General features: G+C 40.2%; 1 protein-coding gene across 1 annotated transcript in view; it reads left to right on the top strand.

The window, feature by feature from the left end:
- The window catches only part of svila (supervillin a), a 79,537-nt gene that overhangs the window by 57,208 nt on the left and 2,687 nt on the right, over nt 1–19,642 (top strand). The window contains exons 31-41 of the mRNA XM_028569599.1: nt 2,114–2,264; nt 4,464–4,743; nt 5,893–6,047; nt 6,991–7,096; nt 8,436–8,643; nt 9,238–9,371; nt 11,183–11,338; nt 14,017–14,160; nt 14,996–15,117; nt 16,525–16,680; nt 19,243–19,263. Of these exons, the coding sequence (XP_028425400.1) occupies nt 2,114–2,264; nt 4,464–4,743; nt 5,893–6,047; nt 6,991–7,096; nt 8,436–8,643; nt 9,238–9,371; nt 11,183–11,338; nt 14,017–14,160; nt 14,996–15,117; nt 16,525–16,680; nt 19,243–19,263 (1,633 nt within the window). The remainder of the gene's footprint in view (nt 1–2,113; nt 2,265–4,463; nt 4,744–5,892; nt 6,048–6,990; nt 7,097–8,435; nt 8,644–9,237; nt 9,372–11,182; nt 11,339–14,016; nt 14,161–14,995; nt 15,118–16,524; nt 16,681–19,242; nt 19,264–19,642) is intronic.

The raw sequence follows: 19,642 nt of genomic DNA, 5'->3' as shown, positions 1-19,642 counted from the left end.
TCAGAATCTGCTCTGCCATTTCTTTAAAAATAATAAACAAAAACACAGATCATTGTCACTTCTGCAATCATCTTACATTCATATTACCCAAATTATGTGTGCAATGTGCATCTTATGGATGGGTGCACTGCATTAACTGTTAACTGTGCAATGGTGAAAGGCTTTCATTAACATCTACATCACAGCCTTGATGATGCATTGTTTGCTGACATATTATAAGGCAGATATAATCAGGTCATCACAAAATCTCCTTCGTCAACACATCTAAATAATTTAAGAAAACAATAAACCTGAAAAGTAGCCATTGAAATAAAGTGCTTGATTTGTAATTTAGGACTGCCATGGTGCTAGTGGGGGAGGGGCAGTGCATGGTCTGCACGTGAACTGCAGCGTTTCCAGCAACACAGAGCTGTCTGTAAATAATCCCGGGGAAAAACTATCAGCCGATGGCGATACACGTAAAAACGCAAATATCGGCCTGATGTATCGGCCAGCCAATAAAATCGGTCTATCACTAGTTCTCTGTGGTTTATTACGTTTTTAAGGGTTTTCAAGTGGCAAAAGAAATGTTGCCTAATGCACACCTGGTAGACAGGTGCAGAGGAAAATCATGCAAAAGAATGTTATTGAATTGCCAACTATTTGGACATAGGTGTTCACATCAAAGCATCAGACTCACAATGTGAAACAACAACAGTAGCGCTACAGGCTGAAACATCCCATCACAAAAAGCTTGCTGGTTAAATTGTCCTCCACCTACCGTATACAAATTAAAGGAACATGTATCGGTTTCTGATGTATTTCAAGGTTTCCCTCAGTGCATTGCAAGCACTGTGGCCCACCGGGCCTAAGTTGTAGGTTCAGAAAATTTATGAAATAAAGTTTTGGAAAAATGTATTTTGAAGAGGTTTTTGAACTACAGTGACAGTTGGCCGACTTGGTTGGAAACTTAATGGATATAACCTAGGGCCCTATCCAGTCTGTCTTAAAGATTTTTTTAATTCTTAATTTTGTGTATCCAGACATTATTTGGTGTAACTGAAACTATTGGGCTCTACAGTAATGCTGCCATCTGTCTGGGACTGGCCCCAGCCGGGCCCTCGTCGATAAAAAGACACTTGTATCTGATTTTTAAAATATCAGATAACGAAACAAAGAGGTTTATTAGTAATCCTATCTCCATACAGTCGGTCAAACCTGCAACAGGAGTTTGTTATATTTACAGTATTTGTTTATGGGTTTTATTTTAATGGTAGTTATATATGAAATAGTTTTGAATTAGCTGGTAAAGAAGCTAAACCACCCAAAACAATGTTATTTGTATGAATGTAAAGTGTCCCTCTCACTTAATGATCCTAATGTTCTTAATACATGTCATTCACGAGCAAATGCCACACATCAGGGCCTAAAATGAATAGCCGACCATGCGCCTAATGCGGGTGAATTTTGACATTGGCGGGTGAAATCAACCTGCCTGGAACAATTATTACATACTGTAATTGTCTTATTTGCAATTATTTTTTACATAATCGCCGTTTCTTTGTTTAACCGCAATTAGTTCCTGGCATTAGCTAAGGTCCTACGTGGTATGACTGTTGATGGTAAATGTCAGTTTTATGTTCATTTAAGAAGAAAATACAATGTTTTGTTAATAATGTTGTTAAAGAGGCGCGGTTTACTTCATAGGCTGTGTAAGTAAGTAAAGTTCATTTATACAGCACCTTTGGCAGATAAAGTCACAAAGTGCTTTGCAGTAAAGTGAAATATAATAAATAAAAAGCATAAGAATACAAAGGACATAGGTACATGAACTCCGACAGCCATAAAACCTGTGTTATGACATTCTCTGGGTCACATGACAGTGATATAACCATAGATGTATTTTGTACTGGGATTCATTCAAAACTTTAATTTGTTTGGAAAAGTAATACATAAATATTTTATAATTTGACTGAAGGAGACAATTATATTATTGATCGCACTTTTTTCTGAGACAATTAATTGTGCAGTAACATTTGGAATTGTTACAGCTCTAATTACTACAGTGCATTAAGAACATTGATTGAAGTACTGGTATTGGGTCACTGACGGACCGTATCCTCTTGGCCTGCAGGAAAGGTCAGGGCCGACCGGACTGGGCCGTGTTCGGCAGACTGACGCAACACAATGAAACCACCCTGTTCAAAGAGAAGTTCCTGGACTGGAGCGACTCCAGGAAAACACCAAGTCCCACGAAAAGCAACGACTACGCCGCTGATCAAAAGGTATCAAAAAGTTCTTCAGTCAGAGCTGGGCGATGTGGAGAAGATCAAATATGATATTTTTTACCATATACATCAATGTCAATATTGCGGCAATATTTTAGGATTGACAAGTGGTGCTTTTCAGAAAATATTTACACACTGAGATTTGTGATAAATAATCTTCAATAATGTGGATACGACTAAGTGGGTAAAGGCAAATAATAGAACAGTCTGGTAAAGTCAGAAAATGAAGTCACTTTACTGTAATGCAGCCTTTAAAACCAGGAAAAGATAACTTCATATTACGATATCCAAAATCTAAGAAATCTAGTTTCATATTATGATATTGATTTAAATTGATATATGGCCCAGCCTTAACTTCAGTATCATAGAAGTCTTATCGCTTTAATCAGTGTGGCACAGAATAATGTACAGCAGATATCTTTAACAGGGGATCTTTTATTTATTGTTAATTATTTTGTTTGCTTGTTTTTTTCCAAAAATGAAAATGTCTTTTACATGAATCCAACATATTATTAGCAAATAAAAAGCTGCCTATATGGGGGAAAAACATTAATGATAGTCTTATGGCCTATAGGTAAGGTAGTCACTGAGGTGGCCATCCACAGATAAACTTCATCCTAAACATTCACTGTGCCACATGTATGTTTAACATTAAAAGATGATTTATAAAATCATAACAATTATTATTGTAATAGTGTATCCTATGCACTACAAAGGTATGTGTAAAGGCTCTAACCCGCCCTATACATTATTGTAGGCACAGTTTAATATGCAACTTAATTTTATACAATAAATGTAGGGGGTCCCTGATCTGTCTCTCTCAGCTTAGGGTGTTAAGGAAGAACTCAGGAGCAGCACGACTCATTTCACATAAGTTAAGAAGAGTCGGGAGACTTTGATCAATTACACAGAAGCATTTAATGAACACTCAATTGCGGAGTAAATTAAGGCAGTACAGTATAACCATGATGTATCGTTGTGCAGTCCTGTCCCAACTCTCTGAAGTTCCTGTCCTCCTGGAAGTGGAGGGGTTACATTTAGCTGAACCTTTAAGGTAAACAAAGATATTGCAGGTGCCCTAAAAACAGATGCTGAAGCCTAGTTCAGTCTCTCTCTCTCTCTCTCTCTCTCTCTCTCTCTCTCTCTCTCTCTCTCTCTCTCTGAGAAGTATGCTAAAGTGTGGCAGACTGTCTCCAAAAGGAGACAGTCCAGAAACAAATCATTCTGTTAACATACAGCTGTCTAGACTCCTTGAATCTGTAGAGAGATGAACATAATTATACATCAACAGGTCTGGTTATCAGAGACTGGCCGAATATCCTCGTCCCCCACCCTGTGACCTATGAATGACCAGGTGTTGTCTAAGCTTTCCCCTGGAAACTTCAAAGGGGCGCCCTGGTGGCTCACCTGGTAGAGCGTGCGCCCCATGTGCCAAGGCTAAGTCCTTAACGCAGCGGCCCTGGGTTCAGTTGCGACCTGTGGCCCTTTGCTGCATGCCTTCCCCCCTCTTCCCCCCTGATGCCTGTCTACAACTGTCCTGTCAATTAAAGGTCAAAATGGGTCAGTGTAACGCTATCAGTTCAATTTTCTAAGCACAAACGGACATTTGGAAAAACAGAAAAATAGGTTCCAATATCCAATAAATTTAGAAAATTACAAAATTCTGTCTGGGCTCCAATTACTCAATACTGCAATGGTATTCTCTCCCTCATTCCACCTAGTTACGCCCACCTCCCACTCGAAACCATCAGTTGCAAGCACCTCTGACCCCAAAGTCTATCAATTTTTCAATTTGGTCCATATGCAGTTAATGACGTGCATATTCCGCGAAGTAGAGGAAGAGAATTCCATTGCAGTATTGAATAATTGGAGCTCAGACGCAATTTTGTAATTTTCTCAATTTCTGATCCTCTGAATAAAAAACTGAAAATTGGAAAAACAGTTTAAAGATCCAATTTTTTTTATTTGTCAAGGTGGAAAAAAATTAAAAATTGGATATTGGAACCCATTTTTCTGTTTTTCCAAATGTATGTTTGCACTTAGAAAATTGAACTGATAAGTGATACACTGACCAAAATGCCCCAAAAATGTATCTTTTTAAAAAACAAAACAAAAACAAAAAAAACTTTGAAGACCCCAGTATCAAATGCACATCCTGTCCTTCATCTCCGTCCCTCGTCTAAATCTTCACCCCAGGAGCAGTCCATGTCTGATCACCCACACGCGTACGACGCCTCCCTGATGCTGCCCCTCCATCAGGTGCCCGTCTGCACCAAACTGGACGGGTTCAGTGTGGGCCGGGGCTACGGCCTGGTGGAGGCAGAGGACTGGCGGAGCTACGAGGTCAGCACGCTGGCTGTGGAGCTGTGGCACATCCTGGAGTTTGACTACAGCCGCCTGCCGCTGCAGAGCATCGGCCAGTTTCACGAGGGCGACACCTACGTGATGAAGTGGAAGTACATGGTCAGCACTGCAGGTTAGTGTTCACCTATTGTCACATACGCACCATCACTTATTCACACACTTAAGGGTCTTTTGTCTAACAGTCAGTAGTTTAAAAATCTTTATTGATAACTTCATTTATCAGTGCTCTGCAGGGTTATTGTAGTGAACTAAAATCAAAATAAACAGTGAAAAATATTTTTAGTAAACTGAAACTAAAAACAAAAACCTTCAAGAAAAGCTAAAACTAAACTGAAAACTATATTGCCAGTTTAAAAAAACTAATAAAACCAAATCAAAATGAATCATTGCCAGTTTTTTTTTTTTTTAGCTATAATATTTCACTATTGAAAAAAGGAGACCGCATGAATTCCCATCAACTCTCGTGTCATTGAACCACAGAAACTGAACAGACATGAGATGGCTTGACATCGACACTAAAGTAGCACAGATTAAACAGCTACTGCACGTAGACATTTACCTGGCCCTAAGCAAGACAAGGTAAAACTAAACCTTTCTGGAAAAATAAACCAAAAATATCAAACACTCTGAAAACTAACTCACACTAAAATAAAATGGAAAAGTCCAAAATAAAATGCAAACTAATTGATCATTTTTAAACTATTATTATACTGTAACCTTGGTGCTCTGCCATTAAAGTGACACAATAAAGTTGCTCTAACAAGTCAGCTGGTTTCATCCCATCTGTAACTTCTGACAGAAACATGAACACACTACTGATAAGATCATTTTTGCCTCCTCCTCAAAAGCCACAACACTAGATGATCCTAGTTTTTATGTGGCTTGGTGTAGATCCAGGCCACTCAACTGTTCATACGTCATACCGATCTGTAAAATGCCTCTGACTCGCTCTGAAAACATCCATCTTTGATTTAGACACCAGTGTTCTCTATTTACAGACATTATAAGATGTGGTTGAATTGCCTCTGCTATTCTATCCCTACTAGTGTGTAGATCAGAGTAGTTAAACACAAAATAAACTCATAAGAAAAGTCTTTTCAAGCTATCAGATTGTCCAATTTAAATTAATTATCCATCACTTCCTCATTAGATCATGTTCCGTCATTAGTTACAAAAAAACAAGATATATGTTTATCTTTGTACTGTATAGGCTTAAAATGTGTCTGAACTTGATTCCAAATATAAAAATGTTGGCCATCAGTTGGGAGGAGACAGAAGCCGGAGCAGCAGAAGACGACGGGGGCCGGGAAGGAGAAGTGCTGCTACTTCTTCTGGCAGGGCCGCAACTCCACCGTCAGCGAGAAAGGAACATCAGCACTGATGACGGTGGAGCTGGATGAGGAGCGCGGACCACAGGTGTGTGTGTGTGTGTGTGTGTGTGTGTGTGTGTGTGTGTGTGTGTGTGTGTGTGTGTGTGTGTGTGTGTGTGTGTGTGTGTGTGTGTGTGTGTGTGTGTGTGTGTGTGTGTGTGTGTGTGTGTGTGTGTGTGTGTGTGTGTGTGTGTGTGTGTGTGTGTGTGTGTGACAAATGTTTAAATGTGGAATTTCCCCTTTAAGATCAGGCCAGACAGATAAAGTAGGAGGGACAGATAAAGTAGGAGGGACACCTAACGCGGCTGATACATACACAGGAAGCATATTAATGCCCTGCCTCACATAAAAGCAAGCCATTTATGGGACACAGGGACATTTTTCCAACTTTTTTCAACTTTTTTTTTTTTTTTTTTTTTGCGCTTGATGTTCATGACTTTAGAAATGTTTTAGTGCCACTCATGACGTAAAAATGAAAGGAATGTTTGTTAAAGTGAAGACAAAGAACAATAGCAGAAAGTTTCCTTTCAAATTTTGGTGTTGTGCGCGTGCGTCTGTGTGTGAGCCGTTGGTGGATGAAGTATTCTGATTGTTTACTTAAATAAAAGTACTGATACCACACTGTAAAAATACTCCGTTACAAGTAAAGGTCCTGCATTGAAAATGTTACTTTAAGTAAAAGTATGAAAATATAATTAGGAAAATGTACTTAAAGTATTAAAAGTAAAACTACTCAATGCAGACAAACCCTCCCATTATAGAAACTGGAAACGATCCAGACAGTTCTGTCAATCAACTCTGTGTTTAATCAGCTAATGAAAAGAAAAGACTCCAGTAGTACCTTAACATTTGCACTTATTATTATAGTACTTGGGTAAACGTACTTAGCGAGTCAGTTTTCTGTCCGTCTATTTACTGTAGATTAATTGTTAATTGTCATTCATTTTGTGGGCTTTACTCCTCTCCTGTACCATTGGATCCCCCTCCAGGTTCAGGTCCAGCAGGGTAAGGAGCCTCCATGTTTCCTGCAGTGCTTCAAAGGAGGGATGGTCATCCACTCAGGAAAGAGAGAAGAGGAGGAGGAACACTCCCAGGGTAAGCACACATTAATCATCAAGACAAACACACAGTTTGGTCTCTGCTGCTATTCCATTATTTTCTGCACAGGCTTAATACGCAAAAAAGTGTATTAAGAGGTCCATTTTTTCTAAATTACACTTAAACTCGGACAGTTTTAAATGAATTAGACTCACAATGACTTCTTAGACCTGCATTTACAGTAATCTCTGCTTCTGTAACAGTGATATAAATTCATCATCTGCTCATAATGAGCGACTCACGTATATGAGAACTGTGTTGTGGCTCCAAGAATAATTGGATTGCAAGAATAGAAACCATCCGGAGGGATAAACACTCCCACTGAAACATTCAGGAGCTCCGTATTTTCCCACACCTCAAATAGCTGAGGTTTTTTGTTCTTTAGTCTACAAGTAAGGATTGCCTGATACTGGTTTTCAAGGCCGATGCCGATCATAGTTATTGAAGCCGATAACAGATATTTGGAACCAAAATGTATTTACAGTAAAAATGAAAATCTTGAAGTCAAAATTAAGATTTTGGAATGTTACAAACTCCAACACAAACTGTAGTTTAAATGCTTTAAGCTATAGCTGGCCAATATATCGATGATATATCGATATCGTGATGTGAGACTAGATATCGTCTTAGATTTTGGATATCGTAATATCGTGATATGACATAACTGTTGTCTTTTCCTGGTTTTAAAGGCTGCATTACAGTAAAGTGATGTCATTTTCTGAACTTACCAGACTGTTGTAACTGTTCTAGTATTTGTCTTTACCCACTTAGTCATTATAGCTACATTACTGATGATTATTTATCAAAAATCTCATTGTGTAAATATTTTGTGAATGCACCAATAGTCAACACTACAATATTGTTGCGGTATAGATATCGACGTATTTGGTCAAAAATATCGTGATATTTGATTTTCTCCGTATCGGCCAGCCCTACTTTAAGCAATTATTTAATAAATGAGAAATGTTCACCATAATCCCCAGTAAGAGAGTCAGATAGTGTTGTGGGGGGGACATGAAGTCAGACTCAGTGGGGAGTGAAACCAAAGCAGAGGGTCAGACACAGAGCTGTAGCAGAGCCAGAGTAGAACACTTTTTAATTCATTCACTTTATCAGTTATCAGGTAAATAAAACGCTGATACAGATCATCTGCAAACTGCCAAAAAAACGGACCGATAATCAGCCAGGGCCGATAATCGCTCTATTTTCGCTATACCGAATCAGTTCCACTTCAGCTAAGAAATATATAATTATTTTTTTACATCGTTAGCTAAATCTATCTCTGTGCCCGTGTCCCTTCTCTTATCTCCCTCCCCCCCTCCCCCCCCCCCCCCAGGTGACTGGCGTCTGTACTGTGTGCGGGGGGAGGTGGAGGTGGAGGGCCACCTGCTGGAGGTGGCCTGTCACTGCAGCAGCCTGCGCTCCAGGGTCTCCATGGTGCTGCTGAGTGCTAGCCAGTCCCTCATCTACCTGTGGCACGGCTGCAAGGCTCAGACACACACACGGGACGTGGCACGCACCGCCGCCAACAAAATCAAAGAACAGTGAGTGGAAACTTGATTGACTGCCCTTTAGGGCTGGGTACCCAATCCAAGACTTTTTAGGCACCGACCGAATTGCCTCTAAAGTATTGAGCATTACAAAATGCCTCGTCATTCAATACCTAATTTCAATCCCTAAGGAGTAAATCTCATCAGTGTCAGTGAGCCAATAAGCATGCAGCATGCTTCTACCAAGATCTAATAATAATAATAATAATAATAATAATATGGCTGTCTAACGTTACACATTGTAGAGACATGCAGGAAGAACTCTATGATACACAATTGAGTAGGAGTAGGAGCTGAAAAATACAAAGATTTGTGCCGTAATGTTGTAATTTATTTTTGTTTTATAAATTGATATCAAAAAAAGTATCGTTTAGGAACCTGTGTCAAAGTCACGGTACTGGTTCTGTTATCGAAAATCTAGTCTAGTCGGAAGTGACACTAGAAGTAAGTGGGACTGTTCAATTGGAAGCAATTCCTGAAACCTTTTATTATTTATCGTGCAAATGTATCGAGAAAAATCCATTTCTGATTCTATCTTTTTTTAATACTGCCGCCATCATTCAGTATGACACGTTTGTCTTTGTACAGTTGTCCTCTGGAAACAGGCCTCCACAGCAGCAGCAAGGTGACCATCCGGGAATGTGACGAGGGATCAGAGCCCACAGGATTCTGGGAACCCCTCGGGAGGAGGGACCGGAAAGCATACGACTGCATGCTGCAAGGTGGGGGCCACCAAAGTGCATCAAACCCCTAGACTGTATAATATGAATGGACAGAGCATGTGTGACGTCACCCATTGGTTTGTGGAGATCTGCTAGGAGTCGTCGAGTTTGCCGTTACGGGCGCAGCCATCCTGGTTGGGATGTGACGATTTTAGACGAGAGGGAGGAGTGAGGGAGGGGCCACGTTACGTTACACACTGTCACTGGCAACCACATCATAGCCACGCCCTAAAACCCTCCCTGCTTTATCGCCGATTTCAAAAAAAAAAACTGAACATCATTCTGTGTTGCAGAAGACTTAAAACTAGCGATTGAGACCATAAACTCATTATGAAAATATTTAGTGAGATAATAAATCAAGTGAGAAGTGGGTCACTTTCTCATAGACTTCTACAGAAACCAAACTCCTTTTGCAACCGCATGTGTCGGCCCCTGCTGGAATTCAGATAGAATGCAGCTTTAAGGAGTCTTGATTTTTACCAAGTTTTTTCTTTACTGGACACAGCTGTGGATGGTGTTATGAACTTATGTTTGTTTGTTGCGAGGTGTTCTAACTGCATTTTGAATTTCTAGTTAGTTTTCGTTTTAGTTTTCAGAGTGTCTTTGCTAATTTTAGTTTAGTTTTAGATTTTCACAAAGGTTTAGTTTTTATATATTTACTGTAGTTTTGCAGTGGGTTTAGTTAGGGCCAGGTATTGTATATAGTAAGTTGTGTGTATCCTATTGTAATCGGTTTGTCTGTCTGCAACTGATTTTGTGTGTTGTCCCAAACGGGTCTCTCTTGAGAATGAGACCCTGTGTCTCAATGACATTACCTGTATAAATAAAGGTTAATAAAAAAATAAATTAAAGCTACATATACATACAAAATACATGGTAGGAGAACTGTATAGGAATGGCCACAATGGCTAATCTTCGTGCTACTACTAGTGTCAGATGTGAAGTAATTGCATCACAGCGCCATCTCCTGGAATGTCAAGTCCATAAGTTTCTGTGGTTCAGTGTCACAGGAGTTTAGTTCAGTTATTAATTTACACACATACAAATACTACAGATTAATATACACATAATCAATAAAAGATGTGATGGAGCGATGCAAATAAACCTCAGAGGGTCTTAATCTGGGCACTCTCCAATGCATACTCCAATTAAAATAAAAAGGTAGAATAAAAGAGAAGAAAGAGGGGAAAAAAAACTAAAATTACACACCATATCAAATTAACAGAATACATATGAAAGGTAAAATAATATCAGGAGTTACATGGGTTGTTTACAAGACATCCCATAGGGAGAACATTGTGCAGCCAAAAACCAACCTTTAACAGCTTTCTTAAATTGTACAAGTGTTAGCTTTGACTAATCTGATGGCGAAGCGTCCCATATCACTGATCCTGTCATTCAATCCAAACTGAAGTTGAGATGTACGACAGATAGGAGGCCTGAGTTTCTAAATATTTCCAGTGGCATGATTATGAAGTTGATAACTGTTAAAAAAAAATCTTTCATTATATAATGAAGGAAGTGTCTTGTATAGAGATCTATATATAAAAAAAAAAAAAGCAATCTCTAGTAGATTGACTAATGACTCATGCTTTCTCCTTTTTTTCAGGTGTGAAATATTAAAGCTGAAAAACTAAAACTGCATGAATTTACTTTCATTTCTTATTTTATTTTCTTTGGTTTAACCAGGCAATATAGTTAGTTTGAGGTTGTGTTTTTTTAAAGTTTTGCTGAAAGTATTTCTCACTGCCTTCTTTTGGTTTGAGTTTATTATAAATAATAACCCTGGTGTGTTGACCTTTGCCCCTCAGACCCGGGGAGGTTTAACTTCTCACCACGTCTGTACCAGCTGAGCAGCAGCTCGGGGGAGTTTGCGGCGCTGGAGTTTCTTTACCCTGCCAGAGAGCCCAGGAAAGTCAACTCTATGCCCTTCCTGCAGGAGGACCTTTATGCAGCTTCCCAGCCAGGTACACAAGCATGCGCGCACGCACACACATACACGCACGCATTTGTACATGTGAAGATAAAAATAGTTACATAATTTAATAATTTTTATATTCAATTCAATTTCAGTTCAATTTTATTTATAGTATCAAATCATAACAGTTATCTCGAGACACTTTACAGATAGAGTAGGTCTAGACCACACTCTATAATTTACAAAGCCCCAACAATTACAGTAATTCCCTCAAGAGCAAGCATTAGCAGTGGCTATTGCGACAGTGGCAAGGAAAAACTCCCTTTTATGAAGAAACCTCGGCAGACCCAGACTCTTGGTAGGCGGTGTCTGACGGGGCTGGTTGGGGGTGTGATGGCGATAATAGTCGCATTATATATATATATATATATATATATATATATATGTATATATGTATATGTATATATGTATATGTATATGTATATACAGTGGGGGAAATAAGTATTTGACCCCTTGCTGATTTTGCAGGTTTGCCCACTTACAAAGAATGCAAAAATCTACAATTTTAATCATATGTACATTCTAACAGTGAAAGACAGAATCCCAAAGAAAATTCCAGAAAATCACATCATATGAATTTATTAAAATTGATAACCATCTGATGAGGAAAAACAAGTATTTGACCCCCTGGACAAACAGCATGTTAATATTTTGTAGAAAAGCCATTATTGGCCAGCACAGATGTCAAACGGTTTTTATAGTTGGTGACAAGGTTTGTGCACATTTAGGCAGGGATGTTGGCCCACTCCTCCCTGGAGACAGCCTCCAAATCATTCAGGTTCCGAGGTTGTTGCCTGGCAACTCGAATTTTAAGCTCCCTCCAAAGATTTTCAATCGGATTCAGGTCTGGAGACTGGCTAGGCCACTCCAGAACCTTGATGTGCTTCTTCTTCAGCCACTCTTTTGTTGCTTTGGCGGTGTGCTTAGGGTCGTTGTCGTGCTGAAACACCCATCCTCGACCCATCTTCAGCTCTCTCACTGAGGGAAGGAGATGTCGGTCCAGAATTCCACGATACATGGCCCCGTCCATTCTCCCCTCAATACGATGGAGTTGTCCCGTCCCCTTGGCTGAAAAGCACCCCCAAAGCATGATGTTGTCACCACCATGCTTGACGGTGGGGATGGTGTTCTTTGGGTTGTACTCGGTGTTCTTTGCCCTCCAAACACGACGAGTTGAGTTGAGGCCAAAAAGTTCTATTTTGGTCTCATCTGACCACATCACCTTCTTCCAGGCCTCTTCTGAGTCGTCCAGGTGGTGAATGGCGAACTTCATGCGGGCCTGTACATGTTTCTTCTTGAGGGGACCTTGCGTGCGCTGCAGGATTTCAATCCATGACGGCGTAGTGTGTTACCAACCGTTTCTTTTGTAACTGTGGTCCCAGCTGCCTTCAGTTGATTCATCAGTTCCCCCCCTTGTGGTTTTGGGATGATTCCTCACCGTTCGCATGATCAGGGACACCCCACGAGGCAAGATCTTGTGTGGAGGCCCAGACCGAGGGAGGTTGGCGGTGGTGTGGTGCTTCTTCCATTTCCTGATAACTGCACCGACAGTTGATCTTTTCTCTCCAAGTTGCTTTCCGATTCTCTTGTAGCCCATCCCAGCCTTGTGCAGATCAACAATCTTGTCCCTGATGTCCATAGAAAGCTCTTTGGTCTTGCCCATGGTGGTGATGTTGGATGCTGGTTGTTTGGGTGTTGACAGGTGTCTTTTATACAGGTAACGAGGTGAGGCAGGTGTATTTGATGTAGATAATTGGTTCGGATTGGGGCTGTGTCTTAAAGAAAGACTAACTGGCTTGTAGGAGCCAGAATACTTGCTGTTTGTCCAGGGGGTCAAATACTTGTTTTTCCTCATCAGATGGTTATCAATTTTAACAAATTCATATGATGTGATTTTCTGGAATTTTCTTTGGGATTCTGTCTTTCACTGTTAGAATGTACATATGATTACAATTGTAGATTTTTGCATTCTTTGTAAGTGGGCAAACCTGCAAAATCAGCAAGGGGTCAAATACTTATTTCCCCCACTGTATATATGTATGTATATATATATATATATGTGTGTGTGTGTGTGTGTGTGTGTGTGTGTGTGTGTGTGTGTGTGTGTGTGTGTGTGTGTGTGTGCTTTTCATGATCAAAGATGATTTACTTGGCTATTTCTTCACTCCGGGGGGGGCATATGCGATCACAGAAGGCTTGTAACATGTGGACAGTTTTGTTGTCATTACTTAGAATTCTTGGTTACACTTTACTTGAAGGTATCTACATAAGAGTGACATGACACTGTCATGAACTTGTCATAAACATTATAAACTAGTCATAAACGTTTATGACATAACGCTTTTTGTTGTTAAGTTTCATTCGGTTTTTGTCATGACAAGTTAGGGTTAGGGTTCATGTGTCATGACAGTGTCATGTCACTCTTATGTAGATACCTTCAAGTGTTACCGAATTCTTCATAGGGGAGACAGAAACTACGCACTGTAGCTTTAAGACAAGCAAGTCATCCAAAACAGTTTTTCAGTGAATCCCCAACATGTAAGACCTAAAACCTCATTCCTCACACTAAACTAGCTTCCTGAATAAGTTGATGAGCGACCACTCTGTGAAACTGTCCTCTGTACTCTGAGAGTCCTCATCCTGTCCTCCTCTGATTCTCCGGTCCAGCCCTGTTCCTGGTGGACAACCACCATGAGGTGTATCTGTGGCAGGGCTGGTGGCCTCAGGACAGCGAGAGCACCGGCTCAGCCCGAATCCGCTGGGACTCGGACAGGAAGTGTGCCATGGAGACTGTGCTCCAGTACTGCAGAGGTATTCCTCTTCATTCTTATTATTATGCCAAGGTCAGTTTGTTCTGATCTATTAAGAAGCTAATTGTGCTTGATAAATATACTGGATGGACAGTACAGTAATTAAGAAACTTATGGAATAGTAACTTGATCCATTAATTGATCTGCAAATGTTTTTTTTAGATGTTGACGATGTTTTCGGTTATAGGGCTGTATTGTTGAAAACAACCATTATCAACATTTCATAAAAAGGGTATGACCTGACCTGATCTTGCTTCTTCCTACTCCTTTTTAAACATGATAATTTATTTATTTAGCTTATTCTTGCTTTTTCTTAAACTGAAATACTGTCTTGAATTTTAAGTTTAAGTTTATTTTTTTGTATGTAGTTTCATAATAAAACCATTCATTATTAGACACATACAAAACCACTTTGTTACTGTTGAGGACATCCTCAGACAACAGTAAGACTGAAAACGATGCATGTGAACTAGGGCTGGGCAATATATATTTATCGATATATGAGGCTAAATATCGTCTTCAATCTTGGATATCGCAATACGACACAAGTGCTGTCTTTTCCTGTTTTTTAAAGGCTGCATTACAGTAAAGTGATGTACCTGACTGTTCTATTACCACTTAGTTATTATATCCACATGACTGATGATTACTTATCTAAAATCTCATTGTGTAAATATTTTGTTAAAGCACCAATATCGCAGCAGTATTGATATTGAGGTATTTGGTCCAAAATAGTTTTTCTCCATATTGCCCAGCTCTAATGTGAACTTCAGTGCAAATCCACTGCAGCAGTGCTTCTTTAACACCGGTGGCCTGTTGTTACTTTGTTGCCACAGAAAAGAATGAGAAGAAGCCTCCCAAAGCGTACCTGATCCACGCTGGTCTGGAGCCACTCACCTTCACCAACATGTTCCCCAGCTGGGAGCACCGAGAGGACATCGCTGAGATCACGGAGAGGGTGTGTGGATCCCATCCTATTATCTGATTCCTCCCAGCTACATCATCTGATATGAACAGTGTCTGCCCGTAGCCATTAGTGTGTCTACTGTACGGAAGCACATACACTTATTGTATTCCTTTTTCATGAATTCAGGTCAGTATCAGCTGGGACGTTAGCAGACACTTAGAACAATAATCTGCGCCTGTCAGTGGTAAAACAGCACGTGCACGTTTTGTGGATGTAAATTGAAGATGCCCAATTACCCATCAGCGATACATTGTAGCTTGTTTCGCCGCTGCCAGCTGCAGCGATCTCGCTTAATAATGGACCAATTTCAGAGATTGTTGTACCCATCAGTCAGTCAGACACAAAATATAGGAAAATAAGGTCCAGGTTGAAAAAAACACCAAACAGAAGTTACCCTTTCAAAGTAAAACTTGTGACAAGATGTGTGCTGATGGTCTCTGTGAGGGCCCGGTACCAGTCGTTGATGACGCTGTCGATCTCTGACTGGATCAGCAGCTCTGTCCCTTGACGGGTCTTCAGCTGGGGGGAGGAAAAGTCAACATTACTATGGACTAGGGCTGGGACCATATGCCTCTGTCCCCATTCCATTATTTCATGATACATCCATTTGTATTGCGATTTGATAGTATTCAGTATTGCGATTTTCTTTTCCTTATTTTACAAAAAACAAAAGTTGAATAATGCACTTCTGGAGACACTATATCATGAGACATTTCTAAAAACGGATTGTTTTCTAAGAATGCAAATCACATCAGTCAGTCTGACATTTGTTTCATTTGTAAAGAAGAACAAAACATGGATTTTGTTTAGCTGGAAGCAGATATGACGTAGTCGCCATCGGAGGTGAATCATTGGTAAAAAATTTAAATAAATAATATTGATTCTAGGGAAAATAATTGATTTTAAAAATCATCGCAAAACAATCACAGTACATACAATTTTCGATTTCCTCGCACGTTTTTCTCCCATCCCAGAATGCTGTGTGGACAAACTAGACCCTCCTCTGCAGATTGTGGATGGTCTGGCAGAGCGAGACTATTTTAAATGGGGATCCCTGCTACACTCACTGCTGCTGCTGGCAATGTTTTGCCTCCACCTTCCTAGTTCAGAGTCCTAACATGACTCAAAGTTTAAATTGGTTTTCAATGTCTTTCTTTTGGCTCACTCTTTTTTTTTTTTTTTTTCTTCTTTTTTTTTTTTTTTTTTTTTTTACCCAGGGGGTTTCAGCATGGTGCTCCCTGTCTCAGTTTAGCATGCTGCTTTGCTGATCCAGGGAGCATTATTAAGAGCGCAGCCATCGGCGCCAAGCATAACTGTATTTCCATTTGTTGCAATAAATGGTTAAATCTATTACCAGAGTGTTCCTGACTGAAATATTTAGTGTGTGTGTGTTCTCAGGAGGCGGAGGTGTGTAACCAGATTATCCTGGTAGAGGACGTGTTGGCCAGGCTGTGTAAGACGGCGTACCCACTGGCAGATGTTCTGGCCCGGCCGCTGCCTGAGGGCGTTGACCCTCTCCGCCTGGAGGTCTACCTGTCTGATGAGGACTTTGAGGTAAGACTCTGCAGTCTACAGCCACTCTCTGTTACTCTGAAGGTGCTACATGTTTGAAGGTGCTAGTTTGTTTTAGATATTAACCATGATGATTTTCGGTCATTAACTAAAAGAGAAAACATTTAGCTAGAGAATGTGAAACAGCTCAATAATTGTTTAATTCTGATATATTAGAAACACATTTTACGACTACTTTCACAGTGACATTTTTTAAATTTGCGCTATTCAATTAGCCTGGGAAAACCCTGACAAACTTCCGGCAAATTTGAGATTTGCACTGCAAGTCAGTCTGGCCAAGAGCCCATTCAAGCCCATTTCCAATTTTTCCAAATCGAAGCACCAATCACAACCGTTGAGGCGGGCTTTACACAATGACTTTTTGTTTACATTCAACATGACGGCCCCTGCTTCGGCAGTAGCCCGTCGATGCCGCTGTCGCTGGTACGTCACCCGGATCGTTGGTCTGATTGGTTGAAGGACTATCCAATTGCGCCCAGTGGTGTTTGACCGGCATCTGTTGGTGACGCCCCTTTGGAAATGAGCTGTGAATGAAACTTCCCCAGACCCACTCTCGGTTACAACTGAGAAGGGTCTGGTGTCAACCAGGCTACTATTCAATCTCTTTATATTTACAATGTCTCCAATGTGCTGTGAAAGGTGTCGCTCATAGTGTCAAACCAACCCGAGAATGATCAGCTACTCTGCAGTGTTAGTTTGTTTTAATTTAGTTTTATGATCCCCAAGTAGGGCTGAATGATCAGTCGTTTTTAAATCAAAATCGAGATTTGAAAGAATGTGATTAGTTAATGAAGACCGCGGTTAATGGAACGTTTGGTGTGACGTTTGGTTTAACATTTTAGATTCAAATGCTGGAACAACATTACATATCACAGGTTGTTAACAGAAATATATATTTTCAGTGGATTTTTTTTTATCACTTTATTGAACATGATGGTAGAAGCAGTAATATGTAGATGCTGCTGTTGAACTGAGGCAGATCAGACATTTCACTTTACAAGAAAGTTACACTCCTATCTATGTTCTCATCCTTGCATAAGAATATAGAGCAGTTTTGATTGTGTCTCATGTTATAATGCTTCATGACATGTTTTATCTGTTTTATCTTTGGCTAAACTTTTTTTTTATGTTATTTTTTTTTATCACTAATTGAATCATAAAAGCATAAAAATCGCAATTCAGCCCTATCCTTAATTTCACTGTTTTGGTTCGCTTCTCTCCTAATGTTTAGCCACAGCAGGTGGCCGAGAAAGAAGTGGTGATAAACTCATTGTCCACTACCTGCCCAGCACCAAATGACAAAGTTAGCAACTAGCTGGTGAACACAGAGCATTTAACAGCTAAAGAGTGTAAGGAGTTAGCGGGGACCCAAAAGATAAAAAAAAAAAAAAAGTGATTATTTGACTTTGTTCATTCATCAGGTGGATGTAAACGTGACTCCGAATGAATGCTCTTGTAGCTCTGTGTTTGCAGGGTGTGTAAATAAGCACCTGATTGCTAACACATTAAGCGTGATTGATACTTGTGTGTAAATTCGACACCATTTGCTACGTACAAAGGTGCGTGGAGATACCGACCCTACGCCGTAGGCTGACGTGCGGCTCTCGGAAAAAGTGTAACTACACGTCGCGGCGAAGCACGTCGCTCGGCCGTGGCTTGGTAGCGTTGCATTTCCCCCCCGACTCATTTCCTGGTTCTCCTTCTCCATCAACAACATGAGATCAAGGAGAGGGTTAACTTCTCCTGCTCCAGATTTCCCACCGTGGTCAGAAAGAACAGGGGAGACACTTTGGTTCTCTCACTAGGACTCTAGAGTCACTACTCACTCTGAAGATAATCGCCATCACTCTCTCACTCTCTCTACCACACACCCCCACACACACACACACACACACACACACACACACACACACACACACACACGACGACACGATTCACACACCAACGCACAAGTATAAACATCAGGCCTCTTATGTAGGCTACGGCGAGAGCTCTGCGTGGAGCCTCCGCAGAACCATAAATCACGATTTAGCCATATGAACTTTATACGCCCGTAATATGTCAGACACGTGTGATGTTCAGCTTTTTGTGACCCAAAGTGGCCAAAAAAGTGATAAGTAGTGCTTTAAAGTACAGTATAATAGACAGTATGATTTTGCACCTTTTAAATAAGACTGATGTTGTTTAACATCTTTCTTATTGCCAATAAATCCTCATAAATACCATACCAGTGAGTACATGCATTCATTGTTTTCATTTATTGACAATAAGAAGAATATAGATTTATGAAGTTAAAGGGTAAACTTATGTTCACTCGATATGACTTTCAGGAAGATTCTTGTTCAGAAACACTGAGTTATGGGAATATTATAGATCACTTTCTGAAAATATGTTATGGTTTTCCTGACCTATCTCAGATTTCCCTTATGTTCATTCTTTTCCCTCTTTAATTTCGCATTCTTGTCTTTCATCACGTTTTGCCTTCTTCTCTATCTTCTTGCCTTTTTTTGTGAACCTATCTACTTCTTTCATTCCACCGTCCAGGGTGTAGGGGCTTATGGGAAGGTGAGTCATCTGACTTGAGCATGGATGACCTGGACAAGTTGCACAGCATCCTCACTCCTCACTCAATTTAACCATAAATCACTTCACTCACAAACTCTTCCTCATCTCTCTTTTATATATTCTGTCTGATAAAAGGTCTAACTCCTCTTATTAGTTTAGCATGCTGTTGACGAGCCGGTGTGGACGCAGTACTGAATCCTGGAGATTTGAGCTCTTTTGACCATATTTACCACATGAGTGTGTTCTCAGATGTTACTCATTCCTCACCATGCATGTTGCAGGATGTGTTGGTGTGACATTCTCAACAGTTTGTATTGTAAACGTATGGTAGAGATGTTCTGATACCAATATCGGATAAACCTCCGATACCGCCTAAAAT

This window comes from Perca flavescens, chromosome 22 (genome assembly GCF_004354835.1).
Source record: "Perca flavescens isolate YP-PL-M2 chromosome 22, PFLA_1.0, whole genome shotgun sequence".
Lineage (NCBI taxonomy): Eukaryota > Metazoa > Chordata > Actinopteri > Perciformes > Percidae > Perca > Perca flavescens.
Note: the sequence above shows the minus strand (reverse complement) of the source record. Positions and strands in the feature narration are given on the sequence as shown.